At 43.4% G+C, this 16,192-nt stretch overlaps 1 protein-coding gene and 1 non-coding gene across 2 annotated transcripts; one reads left to right on the forward strand and one right to left on the reverse strand.

Moving 5' to 3' along the window:
• The first annotated feature begins 8,605 nt into the window (after nucleotides 1-8,605).
• On the forward strand, nucleotides 8,606-8,677 carry TRNAS-GGA (transfer RNA serine (anticodon GGA)). Its single transcript has one exon. It is a non-coding gene; the product is annotated as a tRNA-Ser (tRNA).
• A 5,041-nt stretch (nucleotides 8,678-13,718) lies between these two features.
• WFDC12 (WAP four-disulfide core domain 12) lies at nucleotides 13,719-14,784 on the reverse strand. Its single transcript, XM_064496843.1, has 3 exons — nucleotides 14,693-14,784; nucleotides 14,406-14,564; nucleotides 13,719-13,829 (listed from the first exon to the last, which is right to left on the reverse strand). Exons 1-2 carry the CDS (start codon nucleotides 14,772-14,774, stop codon nucleotides 14,407-14,409), a joined length of 240 nt encoding a protein of 79 aa, XP_064352913.1. The 5' UTR covers nucleotides 14,775-14,784; the 3' UTR covers nucleotides 13,719-13,829; nucleotide 14,406.
• Between the last annotated feature and the right edge of the window lie 1,408 nt (nucleotides 14,785-16,192).

Consider the following 16,192-nt stretch of genomic DNA (forward strand, 5'->3'; position numbering starts at 1 on the left):
AACCTCAGGACCCAAACTGAGGCCATGCATGTCTCGAGACTCCTTTCCACCAAGGGGACCCCAAAGAATGTTGTAAGTGTCTGACAGACAGACTGATTCATTAACTGATTGACCAGCTGGCTGCTTGCCTGGCTCACCAGCTGACCAACGGACTACTGGAGAATACAGGGGTTGGAGGAGCCCTGACCCCACCCTCCAGCTGAGTTCAGAGGACCCCCCTGTACTTCTTCAAGATGCATGTCCACAAGTTCAAATCTCTCTGGTCCCCCTTTTCCAGGACTCTACTTCCTCACCTGGCTCTGATGTGCCTACAGGATCCAAACATTTGATGCCACAATAGTCGGGGCAACATTTTTGCTTCTTTGGACACTGCCAGTCACTCTGGCATTGAGGGGGTTCATATACAAGACACATTGCAGGACGTCTGAAGGGGCAGTCTCCACGTTTAGCTTTTTCTGAAGGGTAAGAACAAAGGAGGAAGAGGAAAAAGTTGCTGAGTCTTGACCACAATTCTGGACAAGGAACCTACTTCCCAGGAGAGGAGAGAAACCTAATCCAAGTGGTGAACCCCAAAGGATTGGGAGGGAGCAGTTAGAATCCCAGTTTAAGGCAGGTGTGGGGCAATGCCAAATTAAGCCAACCACCCTATAAAGAGGGAGTCAATGGCACAAAAAAGAATGTATAGATGATGATGTGGTGTTAGATGATTTAAGGAGACTTTGAAGAGTTTGCCAATTTCCATGGCGCAAATATTCCCACCATGGCTAATTTCAAGCTACCAATGTGACATCAGCTAGTTAACAAAAGTCTTGAAAATTTCACAATCAGCCACTGCAAGCCAGGATAAGCCAGCTCTGGAAAGCGGTTGAATAAAGCTCATAGTCAGGTGTTCCTGGACCACGGTTGGCTGGGAAAGAGGCAGAGATGGGGAGTGAGAGCAGGAGAGGCAACCCATTAGAGATTAAAAGAAAGAGAACAGGTCAACTGAGAAGTAAACGGGGAAAGAGTGACTATTAAAAAAGAAATACTAAGAAAAAAGAGAACAATTTGGAAAATCGAAACAGATGGTGACCAAAATAATGTGACAGAGAAAAAGGAAAACAAAACAAAACAAACCCAGTAAAGAAGGAACTATTAGAGAAAGAACATACAGACAAGGGCTGGAGTAAACAGGTCCATGTGGTGAAAGGCAGATTTTGGGACGTGCAGAATCTCTCTTAGTTGAAGTCCTCCAAGGGTGCTTGAAATTAGGGGCCACAGGCCAGACCATTGGAAAGGTGGCTTCAAGTTCAGCCCCCAGGCTGCAAGGAAAGGCTATTCCCACCCTGAGCCATCACTGACTCTGGCACCTGGATATGGCCTGAGAGACCCCCTACTCACCTTTGCTGGCACCTTCCACAGCCCAGGACATCAGGAATCCAGAGGCAAACATCACCAGGAGGATGGCAAGGCTGTAGGACTTCATAATGAGGGTAGGTTGGGACTGTGGTGATGGGTGCTGGCCTCATCCTTTATACCTCCTCCTATGGGTGTGGTCCCACCAGAAGTGCCCTCAGCCCTCCCAGCTGCTATTTCATAAGGCAGGAAATTCACATGAGGACAGCGCCCCCACACCCAGAATGTTGACAGCTCTTTCCAGCCCTTAGGCAAGAGCCCGAGACCTGGGAAGGGGAACCTAGGATTCGGAGGGGGACGTGTCGCCAGATTGGTCAGGAAGCCATTCTGAAACACCTTAGGGGACCCTGAACCATGGGCCTTGGGGATGGGGTGAGGGGAGGGGCAAAGAGGGCAAAACAGAAGGACTTTACAATGAAGCTTCTTAGAAACCTGGAACAGTCAGAGAGCTGTGTCCTCTCAAAGTGCCCTGACTTTCCCACACCCCTGGACTCTTGGCCACACTGCTGCCAGATTGCTCGGGTCATTCCTTTCCCTCGGCGTCAGGTGACATGTTCTCTCGCTCTCTCCTGACTCATTTTGAGGTAACACGTGCAGCGCCAGTCACACAAAGGATCCTTGGTGAATGACAAGTGAAGAGAGGACAGCAATCAAAACCACTTTGGGCCTCAGCCTTCCCAGCTGTGAAGTGGGAACAATAATAATAACTGACCAGGTCACTGAGGAGGATTTGGGATAAAAAGGGTGGAAGGACATTGAAGAGGGAACACACTTCCCCTTAGCCCTGCGGCTGGAAGTGAAGTTGATGTGAATCGAATCACATTTGAGCCACTTTTCCTGAGATAAACTGAAGGGGCTCTTTCCAGCAGTCATCTGAGCAGTCAGTTAAAAAAGAAGTGCCATTTAACACGTTCAAAAAAGTCTCCCAAGTTACCCGCACTCTCTTTCATGATTATACTGAAGGTTCTCATCTATTGAACATTGACTATGTGGTGAGAAGTTTGTATAGGACAGTTCTAAATATCAAAAGAAAGCCTATTAAGAAGAAACAAAGGGGGAAAAAGGCATGAAATACAGAAAATAGAATGTAGGGGAGGAAAAGAAGGGAGTCCCCACTGATAATGGTGAGAGAAGATTCCAGAGTGACAGCTGAGTGCCAGGAATACAGACAGAACAAACTAGTGGTTACCAGTGGGGAGAGGGAATTGGGGAGGGGCTATGTCAGGGTAAAGGGTTAAGAAGTACAAATTATTTTGTATAATAAATACTTAGAGGTACTTATTATGTATAAAATAAGCTACAAGGATATATTGTACAACATGGGGCAATATATTTTATAATAACTATAAATGGAGTAAAAACCCTCAAAAATTGTGAATCACTATATTATGCACTTTTAACTTATATAATATTGTACATCAACTATACTTTAACAAAAATTTTAAAAGAAATTTGGGAAACATTAAAAATAAAACCATTGCAAAATTTGCCGTTAAAAAAAGAAAAAAATAGAGAGAGCTACCAGCCCAGATTGGAGGGAGTCAGAGGGCTCCAGGAAATTCATTTTTTGGAAGGTGAAATTAATAGAACATCTGGCACACACGTTCACATCTGTTCACACATGGAGAGGTGATTTTAGCAGCTAGGGAAGATTTTGTGGTTGAATAGGTGAGGTGTACATAGAAAACCAAGCAAATGCAAAACATGACAGATGGGAGTTGGAGGATAAAGACCTCATCTCTCTCTTCCAGGGTGGGGAATCCCTAGGCAGATTCTATACGATCCGCCAGAGGTTCCCAGCAGGATGAGCCCCGGTGGTCTGCAGCAGTAGACTTCTCATCACTGCACCGTTTTTTGGCTTCTTTCCATTCCCTGTCTCACAAATCCATTCTCTGAAAAATGCTTCCTGGATCGCTTCCCCCCCAGAATTGTTTGTGCTCAAATGATTGCCTCAGGGTCTGCTTTCAGGAGAACTCAACCAAAGATATTCCAGCATGTAACTCAGTAACAGGCACGTGTGGGCAGCCACTGTCGTCAGAACCAGGACGACATATTTATATAGTTTGGGAACCTGACACCATAGTCTGTGTTGGGTGAATGTGACAATGAATGATTCATTGCGTGAACCAAGGAGGCCGCTGAGATGACCTATTAGCCATGCTTCAATCCCTCCCTCCCAATTTGTGGTCGTCACTGGGGACACTCACGTGTGTCCAAATTTGTACACTGTTCCTTTCACAATTTGGAAAAAGTTCTCTGCAAAATTCCAATCATCTCTAAGGGGAGTTGTTGAGGGACACGGTGGGTTGGTGCGCGGGAGGTAAAAGAACTTACCGGAGACAAAGAAAAGCTTAAGAAACAAAGGAAAATTTAATAGATACTCTACTGTAGGCAACAGCGGGCCACACAGGCAAGAGGAGCAGTGTGCACACTGGGGTGAATGTGTAGGGTCTGTGACTAGGGAAGGGGTTGTGCACACGGGTGGGGGCTGCGTGATCAGCTTGTTCACAGGTAACTGGTTACAAGTGAGGTAAGACTTGTCAGGGGCTATTCTAAGTAATAAGAGTTATGGGGGAGGGTATAAATCAAGTGGTAGAGTGCATGCCTAGCATGTGCAGGGTGCTGGGTTCAATTCCCAGCGCCGCCTCTAAAAATAAATAAATAAATAAACCTACCCCCCACCACCACCCAAAAAAAGACAACAAACAAAGTAGGACTTATGACTCTGGTAAGAGCAGGGTGTGTAGTGAGGCCTGTCTGCCTGGGGTAATGTGAGTTTAGCCATTTCTTGGGACCGTTAGTTCTGCTAGGGCAAGAACATGTCAAGGAAAAATGCTCTTCCATCTTCTTGTGAGAAAATGCAGGCACACAGGGGTCCAGGAGTCTGGGGTTAAGGATGGCAGTCAGCTCCAGGCACATGGAGAGCCCAGGAATGGGGTTTGGGGTGTTATGGACTGGACTTCTAAGAACATTAGCCGGCTCCACAGCCAAGGAAGACCCCTTCACCCGGAAGCTGGCTGCTTGAGATAGTGACCTTGTGCCAACAAGCTGGTGGTGGGCGACAGGGCAGAAACCTGCTGAATCGAGCCAGAAGCTAGAGACTGGGAAATATGGTGAAACCAAGGGAGGGACACACCAACCATACCCCGCTGTCTCTACCAGTGACAATGAATGACAACTGTGGCTGTCAGATCTCCTCCCATCAGAAATGAGCTTCACAGCTGAATTCCTTCCTGTGATGGGGCTTTTCCCTCCCCAGCACTTTCCAGATGGATCTTTTGAAGTTTATGTAAGGTTGGAACGCCCTCTCAAACATTCCCACAATTTTATTGAGTCTGTGGAAATAAAGTTGTACAGTGTTATGCCACTGAGACTTCACAATTATTTCTTAATGCAGCACTGAATACATGAATATTAATCCTAGCATGATTCTCTGTGTACGTGGATGTGTATTTGGCCTCATAAATAATCATGTATGCAATCAAAATAGGACATCTGTTTTCATACACCAGATTGACAAGAGTTTTAAAGTCTGACAATATATCATTGAATAAGTTATGGGGAAACAGAGACTCATATACTGCTGACAGGAGGGGAAACTGGTCCATCCCTTTGGCAGAGTTACTTGTTTTTTTCTACCAGAACCACCTAGCTTTGCCAAAAGGGAAAACTTAAAAGCAAATTGAATTCTGAGTATTGTCAGGGAAGAAGAAAATTTCTTCTACCCTTCTAGGTTCTTCTGGCTGGTCTATGAATTAAATTGACATGAGACAGATGAACAGGAGAAACTCAAACAAAAATTTAATAACATATATCCACGGGAGAGACTCAGGAACACCCGAGTAACTCGCCAAAATCACTGAGGACTTCACCTTAAATATCATCTTCAGCTAAAGACAAGGAGGATGTTGGCGACAGTGGTTTGGGACCTCAAAGAGGAGGAAGACAGTTCATGTGGAGATGGAAAAGCGAATGTTCAGTAAACAAGTTTGAGGGGGGTACATACAGGAACATTGGGACACAGAGAGGAATTTTAACAGACTTTGCTGGGTTCCTTCTTGTCTACACACCCAATTCCTTCTCCAGTTCACCTCTGGAACAGGTCCTCTCTCTACATTTCTTCCAGGCAGATAGGGGGAAGGTCAAAGATTCTCCCTGAATCTTTTGGGTCTTAAAAACAATCAGCCTAAATTAATCTTCATGCCAAAGAGATGTAATTTAAGGTGGCAAATTTTGCTCACCTATGATATATATAGCTTAGGGGAAAAACACGTCTGTAGGTAAGAGGATTCATCTGGAGGAGGGAGAGTCTATGTTTCCCACCCACTCCCAGCCACCCAGACTCCATGAATCACAGATGCTGGGTATACAGAGAGAAGCAGGTGTTTTACTCACTCTCTGATCAAAACACATTTTCTGGGCCCAGCCTTTTCTGGGTGCCAGGGATACACAAGTCCAGGCACAAAGGAAGTATTCATGGTAGAACCAAGGCTTCAGTTTGGAATGCCTGATATTTGACCTACTCAAAGCTACTCTCTCTTCCAGGGCTGGTACCAAAGATGTCTGAGATGGGAGCACTGCCCCAGGTGCCTGCCTTGAACACTGTTGTTGCCATGCCCAGGTTCCTTCAATACCTTTGATTGTCTCTGGATGGCTATGACCCAGATTAGTGTTTTGCGACTAAGGGCTCACTTGGAGACTTTCTTCAGGGGCGTGTCTCTGAGCTATTGTGGCCCCCTTGTCCAGACAGACAACCAGAAGTACCCAGAAGTTTATGTCCTCTCCTGTCAGCTCTTAGGTAATGTCTTGTTGCAGCAAAGTGTGTTACAGCTCAGTGTTACAGCTCAGTTGTGACAGCAACCTGGATCCTGACAAGAGATCAAGCAGCACTCAGAGGGTTGGAGAACTCAGGTTTATTACGCTGTCAAGTCCATAGGAGTTAACACTCCAAGCTCTGGAACCTGTCTGTAGGTTTACACAGGCTTTTATAGGCTGCCAGTCTAGACTTTGCAACATCATGTGCAAATAAGGTGGAACAAAGTGGACCAATCAGGAATGAGCTTTTTAGAAATGGACCAATCAGGAGTGAGCTTTATGCAAACGAGGTGTTACAAATGGACCAATGAGGAGTGAGCTTAGGGAGCTAATAGACTCTTAGGGATAAGTTCCACTTTCCTAGAAGCAAGCCCTTTTACAGAAGCAAAAAGCAAGATAATGCTGCCGGGCCAGGGAACCAGATGGCACTGGCAGGAAAGCAGTGGCCCTGCCTGTGGGTCTTGCTGGTCTTTTCAGGGGGCTTCCCACACTAGTCTGACCAGGATGGGAGTACAAAATCCCCACTTTATGCTTCAGAGATCCCTGCGGGATTGGCCTGAGGCTGGGACTCCATCTGAAATCAAACCATTGTTTGGCTTCTTTCCCTCATTCCCTTACCAGTTTCTCCTGGGTGCCCTTGAGCCCTTGGCTCAAGTGTGTTTCTAGGAGAACCCACCTAGAGAGTGACTCCATGGGGCTCTTGGAGAAGGACTGGGAGTGCAGGGTAATACTGAAGGGCAGGGAACCTGGCAGAGGTAACAGGGCTGAGAGAACCTTCCTTGGTCTAGACTGAGTGGAAGAAGGACTGGGGACAATGAAAGAAGCCTGGACCACGTCTTTAGCTTTCATGAGGGAACACACATGTGCCCACATGTGCCTGTGGGCCTCAAGGTTTCCCTGTCACTAGCTGTCCTTCTGTCACAGGGAAGAACAAGTGTGACTCCATATTAGATCTGTTCCTTTGGCTCTAACCCTGTGCTCTGTTTCCTGTGCTGAGTCATGCTGATTCTGTACCTTTTATAAAAGAATGCTGCCTATAGCCTGAAATACACAAGATAGCCCGTTCTCAAGGTTCTGATCTTTAAGGGTGTAACACTTTTCCATTCATCTGGAGATTAAAAATTACAGGACAGAGGATAACATTTGTTGGAGGTTTACAGGAACATCATGACCTGACCTAAGTGGACAGCTGCAAAAACAAAGGATTCTGACACCAAGAAGTTTGCACCAACCAACCACACACCCTCCCCTTTTTAGTATAAAAGGATCCTGAATTCTGACTTGAGGAAGATGGTTCTCCAGGACTTCAGTCCCCCATCTTCTCAGTCTATCGGCTTTCCGAATAAAGTCGTTATGACTTGCCCCAACATCTTGTCTCCTGATTTATTAGCCTGTTGTGCAGTGAGCAGAACAAGTTTGCAGTTGGAACCACTTCTTCTATTGGTGCAGGGGATAGAGTCTCCCGCCCTTGCCAGACACTCCTGGACATTTTCCAGACTTCATGTCAACTGGACAAAGCAGAGGTGCAAGTTACAGGAAGTCCTGGTTGCTGCCTTCATGCTGCAGAACCCCAGCCCTAGGTCAGAGCTTTAGCAAAGGAATCAATCCCTTCTACATCTCAGGCCCCAAATTGAGCCTCCTGGAGGATCAACTGATTCGTTCTCACCAGTGCCCCCTCAAGCAGTAGATGAAGGAAACAATTTACTAGGAAAATGTCATTTACCCCAAGAGACATAGAAAGTGAAAACAGACCAATTTCTATAGAAGCAATAGACATTATTGAAAAACTCTCCCATGTGGTTCCACAGGGGCTGCTCTATAAGCCTTCGAAGACACATCATTCCAGTGCTGCTCAAATGACTCCCAAGGAAAGGAAAAATAATTTTCCAGTTCTTTTTATGAAGTGTAATATTGACCCCCTCCAAACTTGGCAAAAATTACATAAAAAGAGAAAACTACAGATCAATTTCACTAACGAATATTAACTCAAAAATCCAAAATAAAATTTAGTAAGCAGAATACAAAATATATTTTAAAAACTAATTCATCACAACCAAATGAATACAAGATGATTAAATATTAAGAAATCCTCAATATAAAGTATTATATAAATATATCTAAGGAGAAAAAAAGTGATAGAATTTATTCTCATAGATGCTACAAAGAACTTCAGAAAAGTACACACTCATTTATTACTTTTAAGAACTGTATATATTTTTGATAAACTAAAAGCTTGACTAACACCTTCTTAATGGAGAAATGAAAAGGCTTTTCCATTAAGATTAAGAAGAAGGTGGGGATAGCCACTAACTTCATTATTATTTCATACTGTAATGGAAGAAATAGCCAATATAGATTTAAAAATTAGACACATAAAAGTTAGAAATTGGGGTAGGGGGGTATAGCTCAGTGGTAGAGTGCATGCTTGGAATGCATTAGGTCCTGGGTTCAATCCCCAATACCTCCATTAAAGGGAAAAAACAAAGAAACAAACAAAAAGTTAGAAATAAAATTATCATTGTAGACAGCATGATCGTGTATGTATAAAAGACAAAGATTCCAAGTTAAATCTCGTGTGTATAAACAATGAAATCATTCAACAATATTCTATATTATCATATAAAAATCACTGATGCTCTTACATATAAACAAGAAGTTAGAAGATTTAGTGTAAGAGAGTATCTCATTTATTATACAACAAAAATTTTAAACACTAGAAATAAACACCATAAGAAATTATCAAAATTTTAAAACACTTCTGAAAGACTTAAAAGTATACTTGCATGAGAAGACATCTCTTGTCCTTGGATGGAATGATTCAGCATAATAAAAATGTCAAATTTCTCCCAGTTAATTTAATATGACCTCAGTAAAGTACCAATATTTTTTTTTTCCTTCCAGGGCTTAGAGAGGCTGATTCTAAATTCATATAAAAAGTAAAAAAGCAAGAAAGCTAGGAAGCTCCTAAAAAAGAAAAGCATCAAAAAAGACTGGCCTTACAGCACATTAAAAGATACTATAATGCCAATACAGTTAAAGTATTGTGGTATTACTGTTTGACTAGAAAGTTACACATTGAAACCATACTGTTTTCTGCCTTCCAGCCTGGCAAAAATTCAAAAGCTTGACAATAAACTCCATCAGCAAGGCTGTGAGGAAACAGTTTCTCAGACATAGCTGGTAGGAATCCAAAATAGTGCAGTTCCTGAGGATCGGAATTCAGCAATGTTTAACCAAAATACAGATGTTTTTATCCCTTCCATAGTCTCACTTCTAGGAATCTACCCTGAAGACAGATGTCAACAAGCTTGCTAACATAATTTGTGACCTCATTTGTAATACCCAAGGACTGCTTATCTGTGCAGGACAAGGAAATGGGATAAATAAACTATGATCTAGCCACACAAAAGAATATTATGATATTATTAAAAAAATAGAATGAGGAAGTTCTCTGTGAGCACAGATGGAGTGATTGGCAGGTATACTGTTCAGTGTAAACAGGCATAAAGTAAGCTAACCTTCAGGTAAGACAAAAGCAAATAAGAATACATATGTATTTTTTTCAAATGAAAACATAAGAAGGATGCACCAGAAAGGAATAAAATTGTTACCTATAGGGGTTGAGTGGAAGTAGAGTGAAACCTAGGGATGGAAAAGATTTCTATGACTGTATCTTTTTATGTAATTTTGATTTTCCTCCAGCTTTATGGAGACATACTTGACATGTAACATTATGTGATTTTAAGGTGTATGATGTGACAATTTGATACACTTATCTACTGTAAAATGTTTACCACAATAAGATTAGTTAACACATTCTTTATTTCACATACTTACCATGTTGTTGTATTATAGTGAGAACATGGAAGCTCTACTCTCATAGCAACTTTCAAATGTACAATCCAGTTTTGTTAACAGCAATCACCATGCTGTCCATTCTTATCTGAAACTTACTCATCTTTCGTGGGGAACGTATTCATTTTGTGCCTGAAAGTTTATGCTCTTTGACCATCTCCCATTTCCCCTACCTCTCAGCCTCTGGCAACCACCATTCTAATTTCTGTTTCTATGAGTTCAATGGTTTTAGATCCCACGTATAAGTGAGCTCATACAGTATTTATCTTTCCCTGTCTGACTTGTTTCACTTAGCATAATGCCTTCCAGGTCCGTCCATGTTGTTGCAAATGCTAGAATCTCCTTTTTTATGGCTGGATAATATTCCGTTGAGTACATGTACAGCGTCTTTTTCATCCATTCATCTGTCAATGCACTTAGGTTGCTTCCATGTCTTGGCTATTGTGAGTGTTGTTGCAATGCACGTGGGAGAACAGATAGGTTTTCTAGACAGCGATTTTATCTCGTTTAGATAAATACCCAGAAGTAGGATTGCTGGATCATATGGTAGCTCTATTTTTAATTTTTCTAAAATTTCCATACAGTTTTCCATAGAGGCTGCACCAATTTACATTCCCACTGACAGTACATGAGGATTCCCTTTTCTCCACATCGTTGACATTTGTTATTTTTTGTCTTTCTGATGACAGCCATTCTAACAGATGTGAGGTAATAGCTCGTTGTGGCTTTGATTTGCATTTTCCTGGTGATTCGTGATGTTGAGCAGGCTTAGAGGAGAAAGAATTTAGAGATCACACAGATCGGGGATCAGGCGTAGAAGCACTGCTTTTGTGATCCTCAGGTTCTGTGCCCGGAAGACAGTGAGAGACGGTGTTGAAAGGCAGAGGCTCTGTTGAGGGTTACATGTGGGCCCGCTCCCTGCCCAGAAGGGCGGAGCTCCAGGGGACTTAGGCTGCACTGAGGGAGAATGACGGCAGGTGGACCATAGGTCTGAGCCTGGCCCTTCTTCCGACTTCCTTAGGGACAATACACCACTTCCAGTACTCGCCCTTCAAGCTCTGTCAGTGCTGAGTACCATTTTTGCAAGAGTTTGGAGGGTGGGCATCTTACAAGTGCCTCTCATCACTGAACAATTCCCAGGCTTTGCCTGAACTGGAGAGAGCAGGTCCAGTGCTTGAGACCCTCTTGCTGTCCATGACCACAGCCCAGCCTTACACTGCTCCATAGAAACTAACCCCCCAGCCTACACCCGTCCCCAAACTGAGACCTAAGCACCTCACGAAGGAAGGTCCGAGTCCTTTAATCCAATGCGCCCCCTAGTGGCGGCTGACCTGCAGTCAGGCTGTCTATCCGTTCTAAGAGCAGATCAAATGACCAATAAGGTTGACAAGGTTGGCGTGGCTGAGACCTAGCTAGGCCCGCCTAATCCCCGAGCTGATCCAAAGGGAGTCCCCACCAGCACCCCAGGGCTCTCTGCCCTCAGCCTCAGTCGTTGCCCCTTCCTTGTAGGTAGGCCCCTCTGGCAGGTTCAGAACGGCTGTAGGATCCCCGCGCTGCCTGCACCAGCACTAGGACAGCACTGCTACTTCCCCGAGCACTGCGCGTCACCCGGGCACCGCGGGGGGCGGACAGACCCCGCAGCAGTGAGCGGGTACGGGCCGGGGGAGGGGCAGCTTCAGTTCTCTCTCCCTCGGAGGAGAAGCAACGCAGACAAGGAAGGAGGTGGATTTGACAAGGGCACGAGAGATCATCTTTCTGGGAGGGTGAAAGCACTCCTCAGAGACCAAAGGAAGGCATCTGCTTTCCGGAGGACCCCAGCTAACCCGATCACTTGTTTGTTTTGGTTTGAATTGTTCAGGCAGTGAAGGGAAAGGCAGTGGGGAGGAGAAGATTAGGAAAAGAAGGAACATGTTTTTGTTTTTGTTTTTATCATAGACATTACTATCAAATAAAGAGGGTTATTAGATTCTACTAGAAGCATTAAAAAGAGTGAGGTCTCCGTTTTATTTAAATGACAATAGTCACCATATACCTGAAAATGTATCACTTGCAATGATACAAATAATGATGAAAAAATACTATATGTCGACTTAGAACATTCTAGGAAATAAGTACTTCTTCAAAAATTAAAGATATATGTGTCAAGGAAAATACATTAACAATTTAAAAAATGTATATAATTTTACAAGGTTACTTTCCATTTAGTTATTTCAAAATATTGGCCATGGTTCCTGTGTTGTCCGCTACATCCTTGAGTCTGTCTTATACCCAATAGTTTGTTCCTCCCACTCCCCTACATCTATATTGTTCCACCCCTCCCTCCCCTCTGGTAAACACTAGTTTATTCTCTATATCTGTGAGTCTGCTGCTTTTATGTTATATTCACTAGTTTGTTGGAAAAATACCTTTTTTGAAGATGTCTCTCCAAGACCTGAAATCCCTGTGTGATCCCAAATAAGACTGAATCACATAAACAACAAAATCCTACTGTGTATCACTGGGAACTATATCCAGTATCTTGAAATAACCTATAGTGATAAAGAATATGAAAAAGAATATATGTATATGTTTGACTGACTCACTATGCTATACACCGGAAACTAACACAACATTGTAAATCAAATATACTTCAATAAAAAAAAAAAAGAAGACTCAATTCCATAGCAGAAATGAGAAAATGCAAGGCTAAATAAATAACACTTCATTATTAGGTAGATTAGAGCCTCAAACCCCAAACTAAGATTCAGGTTTGCTAAGCAGGGCCAGAGACAGGATTTCCTTTTTCTGGTTAATGACAGCCTAAATTTTAGACCCTAAAGTAGCCTAGAGCTCAGGCCACGTCCTGGTCTATTTCCAGCCTGATGTCCCAAATCCAGTCCTAGATCACACTCCTCCCACACGTGGAAAGGCCACCAGCAGTAGTACCAGAGACAATGTAGCAAAAAGATTTGCCCCTCCTCCTCAGGGTAAGAATGTCCCTCTTTCATCGGATCCAAACACAGAAACTATGACTCAAAAAATGCCCTTGGAAGCTAACAAACAGAGGATCTGAGTGTCAGGGGACATTAAAAAAACCTATCAGAAAAACAGAAGTGCAGGAACTGGTCAAAACTAAATGTGAAACAATGACTCCATCCTTTTTCACAAACCCTTAAAATCTCCCACAAAAGACTGAAGACAGAGAAAGGGGGTGGAGGAGGGAGAGAGATCCAGTAGTTATAGATTTTCATATAGTTTTTTTTTTTACTTTTAAAATGTTTATTTTCTGTGCTGTACACCAGAAATTGACACATTCCAACTGACTGTACTTCAATAAAATAAAATGAAATAAAATGTTTGCTTTCTAGTTAGTGGCAGAAAATAATCTATACTGTGCCAAAACAATCTGAAAATTAAGAATTATATAGTGGCTACAGAAAAAATTTCTATCTCTGTATTAAATGTTTATTAAATTTTCTATGTCCATATTAAACTAAATTCGTTGCTTAATTCTTCCCAAATAAGACAAGGTAATTAAGGCTTTCAGAAACTCCTTTTTAGAATGGGCAACAATTATATCAGAGAAGAATGGTCAGATTTTCATGTAGTTTTAAATAGACAGCACTTTATTTCTTTGTGTTGCTTTCATACTGAGAAGCATTTAACCCCTGAGGAAAGGAAATTTGGGGAATGAGGAGAACATGGAAGACTTGGAGATGAATTACCCAAGTCTGAGCCTGGACCACCCAGCGTCTTCTCGGGCCTGGTTAAGGAGGGGTTTCTGCCTGGGAAGAGAAGAGAGAATCAGAGATGTGGGGAGCTATAAACTATGCAGGGAACACGCACTGGGTCCCATGACCACTGTGGTCTGAATCCTGCCAGGTACTCGCCTCCCAAGAGCGCTGAGATGTGCTTCCAAGGAATCAGGGATAGAAATTCTAGGCAAGCCACTCTAAAGAATTATAATCTCAGAATCCCTTTCCTCACTGTTTAAATGTGAAGAGGAATGTGATCCCTTCCGGCGAGCTATAAGAAAACACAGTGGCAACGGAAAGTAACCATGATAGAAATTCAATAATAGCTGAGACGCTTAGAGATAATCTTATCCACATCTCCCCATCATTTCACAGAACAAAGATGCCCATTACATGAAAGAAACTGCATTTTTCTGAGGAAGGAGGTCTATTGGGCCTCTTTCTTGACTCACCTTGAGGCAAATTTCAGGGCAGAGCTTAATTGAAAAGCTCTTATCGCAATGATTTCTCAGGGCACTGACAGCCCTCGACTCCCTCTGGGGGCGCCTGGCTCTTTGGGAACGTTTCTGGGGCAAAGTTGAGCAGGGTAGATGCAGGGATTCTCACCTCAGTCCAAAGTCGACCACGGATCCATACACTGAAGTCTACAGTTGTAGAAACAACACTTCTTGGAGCCCTTGCAACCTCTATCGCGCCGGCACAGAGGTAAGAGGGTGAAAGGGCAGGTCAGAAAAAACTCTGGGCAATATCCAGGTTTATTGACATCTGAGGGAAAAATGCCAGAAGTGAGGTGGGGGCACCAGAGCATCAGTGCCATCTTGTCCCCTGGACTCCTCGGAGGATGGGTACCCCCAACCCCAACCACACAGAGGACCGCCACGCCCTCCATGCACCTTTCTGAAATCCAGGCTGTGCCGTGTGGAGGCAGAGCAGGAGGAAGATCATCGTGAGCGCAGAGAGGCTGCTCAGCTTCATAATGTGAGAAACGTGTGTGGGTGAACGCTGAGGCTCCGTCTCTGTTTATATCGTCTCTGGCAGGGAACCGCCAGCAGGGGGCTCTCTAGTTCCCAGGGCCCAAGGTCAAAAGCCCCTGAATTTGACCAGGAAATATCAGCCCTCCTACCCCAAGAAAAAGGCACTGTAATAACCTCGGGGGCATAACTTCTGAGAGCCCACAAGTCCTCCCTCTTCTTCAGGGAGTGTCGAGACTGGACTGGCCCCCAGTGATTCTTGCTTTACGCAGTGGATTTGGAGGCAAGAGGAGGGGTTTGTCTTTCCCAGGGCATTTATCAGATCTGGCAAACTCCGCCTTCTCACTATGTGTCCGGGACCATTTAAACCCCACGCCTCCCAACCGATTTGAGAAATGGGCACATTTGAGGAGTTTACTTTGAATACAATAACATTTGAAACACACGCAGGCACAAAGACAAGATAAGGAGCTATTAGCAAAATCGCATCTAGATTTATGGAGAATAAGAGCATGCGCTGGGCACTGCACAAGTTTAAGTTGTATGATGAGTGGTTTCTGCTTTAAAACACGTGTCTTTATATTTCCATGACTTTGTATAAATTTTATTTGTTAATTAGGTGAAAGGTCTACCTTGAGGTCATTTGGGAATGTGAAACCCAGATGGAAAAACCCTTCTGGCTCTTTCTGGCACTCCTGTAAAGTGTGTATTGTTTCTACTTGCTTGGTGGCAAAGAACATATCTATCTTAAGCAATGGTGAGAAACAGATTTAGGGATGCACACAGGGGAATTGGTACCAGATGGGGGAGGCAGAAAATGCTGAGAAAAAACATGGCTCCTGGAGCAGCAGCTCTGTCCACTGACTCCTCGCCTGCCTTCCTTTCCTCCCTACCCTCTCTTTCTCCCATCCTCCCTCCCCTTCCTCTCGCTTTCAAAAAAATGTTACTAGCGATATTTGCTGCAAAATATTTGCTGCAAATTTTGGCATTTTACAAAAAGAACAACAGGTCTTATTTAGTTGGTTTTCCACAGCACTGCAAATGCCCTTTTCTCTCTCCCTCCCTCCTTCTTTCCTTCCCTCCTTCCCTTCTTTCCTTCTTTTGCTCTGCTCTGTCTTCTTTCCATCTCTTCCTATAACTCTCCTTCCCTTCCTCTCTTCTTTTTTTTAAGAAAGAAATTATATTCTATGGTCTTTCTTCTAAGTAAAGACAGTTTTAAAAAATTCAGAGTTAAGCTGCATATGAAAATTTTTTTTTATTGAGGTAAATTTGTTATATAGAAAAATTTAAATTTTTAGCATTATATAAATTATAATTTGATAATTGTGTACACTACAACGGGATCACCACCATAAGTCTAGTTAGCATCCATCACCATACAATTGATCCCCTTCACCCATTTTGCCCTCCCCTCAACCAACT

Source organism: Camelus dromedarius, chromosome 18 (assembly GCF_036321535.1).
Source record: "Camelus dromedarius isolate mCamDro1 chromosome 18, mCamDro1.pat, whole genome shotgun sequence".
In the NCBI taxonomy this organism is placed as follows: domain Eukaryota; kingdom Metazoa; phylum Chordata; class Mammalia; order Artiodactyla; family Camelidae; genus Camelus; species Camelus dromedarius.